General features: G+C 38.1%; 2 protein-coding genes across 2 annotated transcripts; both read left to right on the top strand.

The window, feature by feature from the left end:
* The first annotated feature begins 533 nt into the window (after window positions 1-533).
* Window positions 534-3,170, top strand: lsm14b (LSM family member 14B). Its single transcript, XM_077721205.1, has 8 exons — window positions 534-758; window positions 830-990; window positions 1,377-1,506; window positions 1,587-1,772; window positions 1,901-1,981; window positions 2,054-2,212; window positions 2,367-2,496; window positions 2,584-3,170. Exons 1-8 carry the CDS (start codon window positions 638-640, stop codon window positions 2,717-2,719), a joined length of 1,104 nt encoding a protein of 367 aa, XP_077577331.1. The 5' UTR covers window positions 534-637; the 3' UTR covers window positions 2,720-3,170.
* A 1,350-nt stretch (window positions 3,171-4,520) lies between these two features.
* Window positions 4,521-9,761, top strand: mtg2 (mitochondrial ribosome-associated GTPase 2). Its single transcript, XM_077731818.1, has 6 exons — window positions 4,521-4,790; window positions 6,413-6,560; window positions 6,634-6,749; window positions 6,841-7,059; window positions 8,479-8,617; window positions 9,173-9,761. The coding sequence occupies exons 1-6, from the start codon at window positions 4,599-4,601 to the stop codon at window positions 9,568-9,570; spliced, it is 1,212 nt and encodes a 403-aa protein (XP_077587944.1). The 5' UTR covers window positions 4,521-4,598; the 3' UTR covers window positions 9,571-9,761.
* The last annotated feature ends 315 nt before the right edge of the window (window positions 9,762-10,076 follow it).

Below are 10,076 nucleotides of genomic sequence, written 5' to 3'. Positions count from 1 at the left end.
AAGGTTGTTGGACAGTCTAAATTGCCTCCTGGAATGAATACAAGTGTGTATGGTTGTCCATCTCCTTGTGTCCTGCAATTGGCTGGAAGAGGATAAGCGGTTCAGAAAATTATTGAAAAAAACATAATTCAATTAGATGTAGAATATTTATAGTCTTTAATTAACAGCATGTCCTTGATGACAACAGACGTCAAATGTGTTTAAACTGTGAGGACTGTCCGTGAATATTCCTATTTCGGTGTCAATGCTGGCACTTGACATTCAGTTTATTTTAACAGAAAGGTACAAATGAAGGAAGGTTCATTCCCGATCCCCTGCACTGTCAATGGCAGCATTGAGTTAAATAAGTGGCTTGAAAGGGTTTAAAAAAAAAACCTTGTAATTTATGCCTAAAAGTGTTGAATGAAGAAACATTGATTTCAAATATCAGGTTTATTTTACAAATTAGAATGGATTAATGCCAAGCAATTATATTATTGATGAAAAACTCAATGCTGGTCATCATGACCAGGTGTGATAAAGCATTGGTGGGTGTGGCTTAAGGTGTTCTCTGAGCAGACCTTTCAAATGTCAATGTGTTGCTGACTCTGCCTAATCCAGGCGTCTGAGCCACTCGTGAGGACTTAGAGAAATTATTATGACTTCTGTAAAGCCATACGTCGGCTGCAAAATAGGGCTACTTTCAAAAGCCCAATATCGATATGAGGGGATTTTGTACACAATTGACAAAGTCAACTCCACAGTTGTGCTTGCAAAAGGTGAGTGAAAACAGCAGCAACTGAAGCAGGAACTTTCCAACAATTCAGTCTAACTGATACTTATCACCTAGTAAAATGTTTTGGAACGGAAGGACGACCAACCGATAGACCCACTTCTCCTAAAGAGGACATTTATGAGTACATCACGTTCCAGGGAAGTGATATCAAAGATATTACATTGTGTGAAGTTCCAAGGCTCCATGGCCTACCTGTAGATCCAGCAATAGTACAGGTGAGTCACCCAACCCTCCCCCCACGATTATTTAACACAGATAATCTTGAATTTGAATTTAATTTATTTAATAAGGGACAGCTCATATTAATGGAGAAATTAATCAAATATTAAAAATAAATGTGGCACATTAGCGTAGCATTAGATTTTATTTATTTATTTTTTAATTATTTTTTTAAGATTGTAGCCGAGGGCTAATTTCCATTTTTAGTCCCTTGTGTAGGTTGAAGATAAACGTTAGCACATTCTAGACACACGCGTACACATGTGATCTTAACCCTCAGGCATACTTTATTTCATCATTAGTAGTTGGAGGATTCGGCAGATTGAAGCTTTTGTAGGAAGTTGTGAGATGATGATGATGATTTTTTTTTTATATTCAACAGTCATCAAGCATAGGACAATCAGGTGTCTACCCATCACTTGGACCATTTAGTGGAAATCCGATTCCTCCCTACAGCCAGCTGCCTCCCACTTCACTTCTTAATCCTCAGTATGCTGCAGCTCTTGGCCTTGGTATGCAAATTTTACCACTGTGTATTTGAAATGTGTGCTAAAATGGGAAACCCCCACCCACCCATTCATTTCTACTTCAGGGTCAACCCTTCCTGGTTTGCATGTTCGAAAAGGCATTATGGTGGAAAAGGCAGTTCAAACTCTGTGTGTGGAAGAATTTAGAAATTTGAGGGTTGTGACTGAACCTCAAGAACTGGATCAGCACTGGGAGAAGAGAAGGCCCCAAAGAGTTAGAAGAGAAACTACAAGGGTCATTGATTACAGCAGTGAGTGTGGAGTGCATTGCTTTTTAAATCTGTGAAGGAGATGGATAGTTTAATTGTTTTTAGTGGTCATGAATGAAAAGAAGGTGCTGTTGTCAAATTAATGTATTGAACATGTATGTTATTTGAAGTGAGGTCATCCCCAGTTGTTTCCAATCCACGTGAATCCTCTCAGCAACAAATTGGCAATGGACGTTCTATGAGACGGCAAGGTAAATATTCATAAATGCCAGATAATTGGTTTTTGGCAATATTTTTTCAATGATTGGTCTGTACGTACATAGGTGCTCGAAGACGGAAGACCAGTAGTAGGGATCCGCTGATGGTTGCAAAGGGTCCCTTGGCCACCCTGAAATTTGACACAGATTTTGATTTTGACTACTCGAATGCACAGTTTAATAAGGAGTTGGACCAGGAGGTACAGGATAGGATGAATATGAAAGGTTGGTCCATTCAGCATAAATTGCAACTATGGTTATGTAATTTATATTATATAGTCATTCAATTAATGATATGCTTTTTCCTTCGATGTGTATTTCTGTAAAACAAAAAAGTGACATTGCTAGAGTAAATTACCTCTCTACGCATTTTCCGCAGATGGAAATGATAAAACAGATGAAAAACAAAATAATGAAGCACACCTGAATCCAGACGATTTTGGACCAAAATGCTACTATGACAAAGCAAAATCCTTCTTCGATAATATATCTTCTGATAACAAGCTAAGGTATTCTGTTTTAGATATGCACACATCCAGCTCAATTTTTATTACTGACTTGTTCATGTTGTGATGTTTTGTTTTGCTATATTTCAGATTAACCTGGGCAGAAGAACGCAAACGCAATCAGGAGACATTTGGGGTCCCTGGATGGTTTCGCAAGGGGCAAGGCAACAGAGGGGGACATGATGGAAGAAGGGGTCGAGGCACCAACCGTAGTCAAATTCCTTGAACAAGAATAATAGATAGCTGTAAAGGCCAGGGATAATAGTATGTTATGTGATGGTTATATTTTTGAAATTTCCCTCTATGATTATCTTCTGGGGGAATGGACTAGACTAGCTGGTATGTTCTGATTGCTATTTCTGACAATTTCTGCACCACTGTTTTTAATTTTCATTTGCACATTGCATGTGACTGCATCAGCTTAGTAAATTGTTAACATATGTAAGAATATCTTTTTTTTCCAACCCTAATTGCCCAAGGTAAATTTTTGTTCTTATGTTTTCTGGGACTTTGAGAATCAAATGGAGTGCAGTTTAATCACCTGCAGTCACATAGGATATTTTTCCCCAATCAGATAGAGGATAACCTGACTTTGAGGCTAATGGAATTGTATTGTTTTGCTTTGCGGAGGCCATGTGTAAAATGTATGTGAATAAAAAGGAATTGTATCAAAGACATTTTGACATAGGGATGCCAACAAATTTACGTAAAAATTCTTTAACATGCCAACAGTTTAATTGTGTTGTGCTTTTCACCCAATGAAGCATGAATTCTGATCAAACAGAAAAGGCAGTAATGCGAAGGGCTTTTATTTGGTATACTCTAATAGTGAATATATTTAGGACAACATTTTGAAGAATGAGAAAAGATGGGATAACTTTTGACAGTTGAGACAAGCAGAGATAGTCTCAAGACCATACAAAAATTCAATTAATATATATATATATATATATATATATATATATATATATATATATATATATATATATATATATATATATATATATATATATATATATATATATATATATATATATATATATATATATATATATATATATATATATATATATATATATATATATATATATATATATATATATATATATATATATATATATATATATATATATATATATATATATATATATATATATATATTTTTTTTTTTTAAATTGGGCACCAATTCAACATCACTGCAATTTCACAGGACCTTTTAAAAATAAATCACTTTTATAAATGTAAATGTAGTTTCATTATTTTAAATTGCTCTTACAGCCTTTGGGATTTCTGTAGGCGTCCTCGGAGAAAACTAAATTGGACACCCAGTGAACTAAACCAGTGGTTTTCAAAGTGGGCGGTACCGCCCCCCGGGCGGTGGTGTGAACTTTCAGGGGGGCGCTGACGAATAAACAGGCGAATGGGGGGCGTTGAAATAGTGAAGGGGGCGATGGAGCAATTACAGTAAAATGTGACGTTGGTGTTTGTAGAAAGACCGGAAAAATTGATTGTCTGTAATAAAAAGTCGACAAAAAACAAGCTTTATTGAAACAAGAAACGTTGTCTGCTCGAGCGCTCACGAGCAGCGCGCATATACCGTATATCACTAATTGTCGCGAGTTTATCGTCGATGCAGGCGACTGGGGAAACCACCACCATCCGGTCAGCCGCAGAGGAGCACACAATAGCGCGCCGGCAACGCTTAACCACAGACGTATGCGCACAGCGACCGGCTTAATGCATCAGCTATCAATTTTTATGATTCGAGGTGAACTGCGCATTGGTCTATTAAAAGAAACGAAATTAGCGAATAATATCTGAGGCGCCTGTCTTCTATTTATTTAAGCTTCGTTCGAGAGGGGGGCGTTGGCATTTTGGCCCGGCGGTGAAGGGGGCGGTGGCCAAAAAAGTTTGAAAATCACTGAACTAAACTGTTCTTTCACTGTATTACCTCCCACCAGCCTGAGAGTGGCAGTAAAGAATAAAGTATCTTTAGTCCTTACGATTAATTTTGGCCCTCTGCTTTTACCGTAGCCTTTTAGTTGACGTTATTTCCGTCAAAGTCATATTATTGATTTGACAAGCGGTAGGGCAAATGCTGTATTATGACTAAAATAATTAAACGCAGCCATGAGTTGGTGTGCCTTTTGGCTGGGAAGAGACTCCCCTTGACAGCTTGCAGTCTTTTTCCTGTGGCATGGGGACACAAAGTCTCCAGCAGAGTTATAAGCACTGCAACTCCACTGCAGTCTAAATCCCGAACTCGGCAGAAGAGGATAGTATCCGAAAAGAAATTGGTATGTTTGTCAGATGCTATTGGGGAAGTCTCGCGAACCACCAAACAATGTCGCAAAAATGACTTTGTCACTACAGAACTACTACTACTTGTCGTGATTTGGCAAAATGGGAGGGGGGGGGGGTTATTTCACGGCAACGATGTATATCGAGGTACCACTGTAACTGCGATAATAGTACTATTATAAACTGTTATTAATGCCCCCTGTATATTAATATAACACACTTAAATTTTATTGAGATCAATGTCATTTAAAAAAAAGTCATTTATTTTTCCAAGTACAGACGCTCCCCTACTTACGAACAAGTTGAGTTTCGGGCGCTTGTTCATAAGTTGAATTTGTTCGTAAAATTATCCATTGCTATATTTTATATTATAATTTGTTTAAGGCCTATATTAGTATAATGAAGGTTTATATATGTGCATTTGTATGGGTAAGGCTTGTATAAGTAACCAGCATTGGTTTGAACTGAATTTTTTTTTTAATAAAATGGAGAGAATACATACAGTACTGTATACATACATTAGATAGATGGAGAGAGAGATTTACTAGAAACTGGCCGAAAGAGGCTAATTTAATGACGATTGCACAGTTTTCTTCTTTTTTTCATCATAAATGATGCAGTAGCACTGTAGGGCATCATTGAATTAATTTGCAACCTTTGTGCAACGTTCAATATTTGGGCCCTGCTGCTCGATGTTTCTGTTTAGAAATGGTACTGACGGTCGAACTATTCAAGTTGTAGTATTCCCTTGCAACGCTCACCACTTTCTCACGCACATCAAGCGTCTTTATTATTGCCACTTTGGTTTCAAATGAAATGGCTTGCCTCTTCCTTGCACCTCCCTCAGTAGAAGCCTTTCGCTTTTCACCAACCATATTGAATGATGGATGCACAAGATATTTAATGATAGAAATGAGAAAGGTTCTTTGCGCACTGGAGATACGTCACGCTCTTCCTCATTGCAACGAACTAGGCAGAGGAAGGTGGATGCTGGGAGAGCTGAGTTCTCACAGCGCCAGGTGTCGGTATTAGCGGCGGAAAGAAGCACTACTTGGAAAAAGGTGGGCAGTACAAAATCGAATTTATTTACGTACCGTTGTTCGTAACTTAAATGTTCGTAACCAGGGGAGTGTCTGTATCCCATTTAAGTGACGGCCATCCCCATTATATTACCCGACTGTCTTTGATTAAGTCACTGTAAAAAAAGTAGAAAAATTTGAAATCCAAGACAAAATATTCAACTTTTTTTGTAATTAATGAATGGCTATTCTAAGATATGTTTATTCGAAGCCAAGAAACAGTCAAATATGACGAGACAAAAAAAAATTTAAAAAGCTGAAAAACATAATTGATTTGAAATCCAAGCCAAGATATTAAACTTTTGTTGTAGTAAATGAATGGCTATTCTTAGATATGTTAATTGGAAGTCTTGAAAGAGTAAAATATGACAATGCCTTTCTCTCTTGTTTTCTGGAGCTATTATCCTCAACCTCTGTTGTTTCCATATGCAATTTACATGACAGAGGCTTTTGTTTTCTTGCTACGTTACTATTGGAGCAGAAGAAATCAAATAGCAAAGGTTTGATATTGTGATGTGGGAGTTTTGTTGTATCCACAGACTCGCTACTTTGTAGACTACAAAAGCGTGCGCCTTGTTGCTGGGTCAGGTGGAAAAGGGGCCTGCTGCTTTCACAGCGAGCCTCGAAAAGAGTGGGGTGGACCGGATGGAGGAAATGGGGGTGATGGAGGAAGCATCTCCTTCAAGGGTGAGAAAAAAGTTTCAAAATCGTGAATGCCAGATGTTTTTTAGTTGAGTGTTTTATTTCTTTTTTCTCTCAGCTGATCGGATGGTCAAGTCTCTGGCTGAAGTAATATCAGTTTACAGGGCAGAACATGGACAACCTGGAGGCAACAAGAACTGCTACGGTCGGAATGGCCGCCCAACCACTATTTCTGTGAGCCTAGACTGTAGCTTTCAATTTTCTACAATCCAACTTAGGTCTGAAAAATTACTATCACCCCCCCCCCCCCCCCCCCCCCTTTAAGGTTCCAATAGGCACTGTGGTGAAGGAGTACGGCAGGACCCTTGTGGATCTTTCTGAGAATGGCCAAGTTTTTCAGGCAGTATTTGGAGGAGAAGGAGGTAAAGGGAACAGGTTTTTTCTCTCCAATGAAAATCGTGCACCATTGACCGCAACCCGTGGAATTGAGGGTCAAGAGAGAGTTGTTCATTTGGAGCTGCGTACTATGGCCCATGCTGGACTGGTAAGAGTCTTGTTCAGTCTGATGGTTTTTGTCAATGGAACATGTCTGCAATTTTCTAAAGGTGGAGTTTTATAATTGTCACTCTACTTAAATAATTTACTTGATATAGCTAACAGAGGAAATTATTTTAGAAGCCAAAAACACACAAAAAAAGGGTATCTTAAGTAAGGATGTCCTGATCCGGATTTTTCCGATCTGAACAGAGTTTTGTCAAGCTATATTCAGCTGATAACAATCCATTGTTGACCGGTAACCATATATTGATTTAGACTAGGTAAAACAAGGTATAAAACTATCAATATTTATCTGTATTTTTTTTGTCTTTTTAATACTCTCTTATTATATTCTTTTAAAGAGTAGTTCCAAAGAGTGGACATTTATATAGTTGTTTGATAAAGAGCAAAAATCCCAAAGGTTCTATAATAATTCAGCAAACCACTTTGTAATTGCTTTCCGTTCAATTGACCTTTCACCAACTCCAACCCAAAAGTGACCATGGACTAATCCAGTGCTTCTCAAATAGTGGGGCGCGCCCCCCTGGGGGGGGGGCGCGTGTAACCCTGGGGAACAGGATTTTATTTGGCCGTACTAGTATAAAGTGTAATTGCGCATCCACAACAGTAGCTGGCAGTGGCGCTCTCATTGTTACTTCTGTCATGTTTGTGAGAGTGCAACATTTCACATGTACCTATAACACTTTTATAAAATGATTTTATTTATAGTCACGGTGGGGGGGGGGGGGGGGGCGAATAGTTTTCTTCTTGCTAGGGGGGGCCTAACAGAAAATAATTGAAAAGCACTGGACTAATCAAATGTCTTAGCAACCGTTTAGTGACGACATGCGCCAAGATTCACAATTTCCCTATTGTTTCTCTGCTTATTTCTGTGATTACTGTAAGCATTACCTGATTGCCAACTGCCATACAAATTTACACAAGTCTTGGGGGCAATCGACAACCAGCCAGCATCCAAAATGGTGAAACAATGTGCCTATGGCGTATGTAAATTTTGACACGACGTACCCCAAGAGATTGACTAGAAAAATATTGATCCCGAATGGATTAAACAGTCTGCGAATGGCGTCACTCCACTTCACTTTGTAAATTTCATTGTTGACCATATAGTCAACTGTGTGGATTGAGCACATAAAATGGACCAACCAGCAAGCAAACAGGGCAAACCTGTAATACATTACCTTTTATTGTACATTTTCAATTGGTATTGATCTGTGTGAGTCTTGATAATTTATTTTGAAGACTCTTTGACAGCATTCTATCATTTTGTGGTTAACCTGGGAATTTAAATACCTGGTTTGGAGAACATACTAGGTTACATATAGCTAACATTATTAAAATCAGTTTAATTTGTAAAAAAGTATACTAGTTGAGCTCTAATATAAACACATCTTGTATTTATCAGGTTGGTTTTCCAAATGCTGGCAAATCTTCTCTTTTGAGAGCCATCTCCAATGCTAGGCCTGCTGTGGCTGCTTACCCTTTCACAACTCTCAATCCTCATGTCGGAATTGTAAAATACAGAGACCATGAACAAGTTGCAGGTAGATGAGATAGCATGATTATTTAAATTTTGATGGCTTTTTGGTGGCGAAAATGCTTGCATTGTTTGTAATTCAATATATATTTTTTACCACTTTGTGGATGCCGAATCAAGAATTTGCCCATTTGTTATGTTACCACTAATAATAATTGTACAGGGTGTCACTGACATAAGTGCTGGGGACAACTCCAGCTCTTATGGCAGGTTTTTTTGCATTTTGTTTATTTTAGTTTTAAAAGTGACAGGATTTTTTTTTTTAAGATTCAAGTAAAAACATATTTACTTGTAATTATTTTTTAAACTGTATTAAGAGTTTTTTTTACTTCTTTATTGTCAGGCTTTACAAGTTTTGTGGGGGAACCCTAGCTTTCAATAGCCTTCAAGGGGAAAAAATCTATATATACTATTTACTGCAAGTAACCTCTGGTTTTTCAGTACTTATATTATTTTTTGTACCACAAATGCACTACATAATGTAACTACATACCCCGTTTTTAAAAAAATAACGGTGCTGTTTACTTGTAATTATTTTTTAAACTGTATTAACTGTTTACAGTTGCTGACATCCCAGGGATCATTCAAGGGGCACACCTAAATCGGGGGCTGGGCCTGTCTTTTCTGCGGCACATTGAGCGTTGCCGATTCCTTCTCTTTGTATTGGACTTGTCGTCTCCAGAGCCCTGGACCCAGCTTCAAAATCTGCACCATGAACTAGATCAGTATGACCCTTGTCTGTCACAGCGGCCGCATGCCATTGTAGCCAACAAAATAGACCTACCCCAAGCCCAGGAGAACTTAGAGTCTTTAAAACGCTATGTTACTAAAAGAATCATCCCTGTGTCAGCCATGACAGGCCAGAACACAGAGGAACTTATCCTTCACCTTAGAGAGCTTTATGATGGCTATCTTCAGGGCGATAGTAGCATAGAGAAAGCAAATGCTACTAGGTGGTAATAAGGTTTTGCCAGAAAGGGTCTTGCATTGATGTCACTGAAGATATGTCGATGTCAAACCAAGATTGACATTAGTTGTCCAACTCATAGTTTGTTTGATTCTGTGTTTGAATTATTTTGTGTGACTAGCCCTAAAAATGTACTCGAATGTTTATGCAAATAATGTTCAATAAATGTATACAATTATGTTGATTTTCGTTGTGTAAATTTCTGTACTTTAGAATGCAACACATTCCACATTTTAATTTTCAGTTTCTCTCCATCATCCAGAAATAGGCAGAGAGAGAGAGAGAAAGAGAAAGAGAGAGAGAGAGAGAGAGAGAGAGAGAGAGAGAGAGAGAGAGAGAGAGAGAGAGAGAGAGAGAGAGAGAGAGAGAGAGAGAGAGAGAGAGAGAGAGAGAGAGAGAGAGAGAGAGAGAGAGAGAGAGAGATACTACATATATGTATAGACTTCTCGTAGGTAGAGGTACCAATAAATGTGTGTCTTTTACTTCTGTAATTCCTTCC

Source organism: Stigmatopora nigra, chromosome 1, assembly GCF_051989575.1.
Source record: "Stigmatopora nigra isolate UIUO_SnigA chromosome 1, RoL_Snig_1.1, whole genome shotgun sequence".
In the NCBI taxonomy this organism is placed as follows: Eukaryota; Metazoa; Chordata; class Actinopteri; order Syngnathiformes; family Syngnathidae; genus Stigmatopora; species Stigmatopora nigra.
This window is presented reverse-complemented; position numbering and strand designations above follow the sequence as displayed.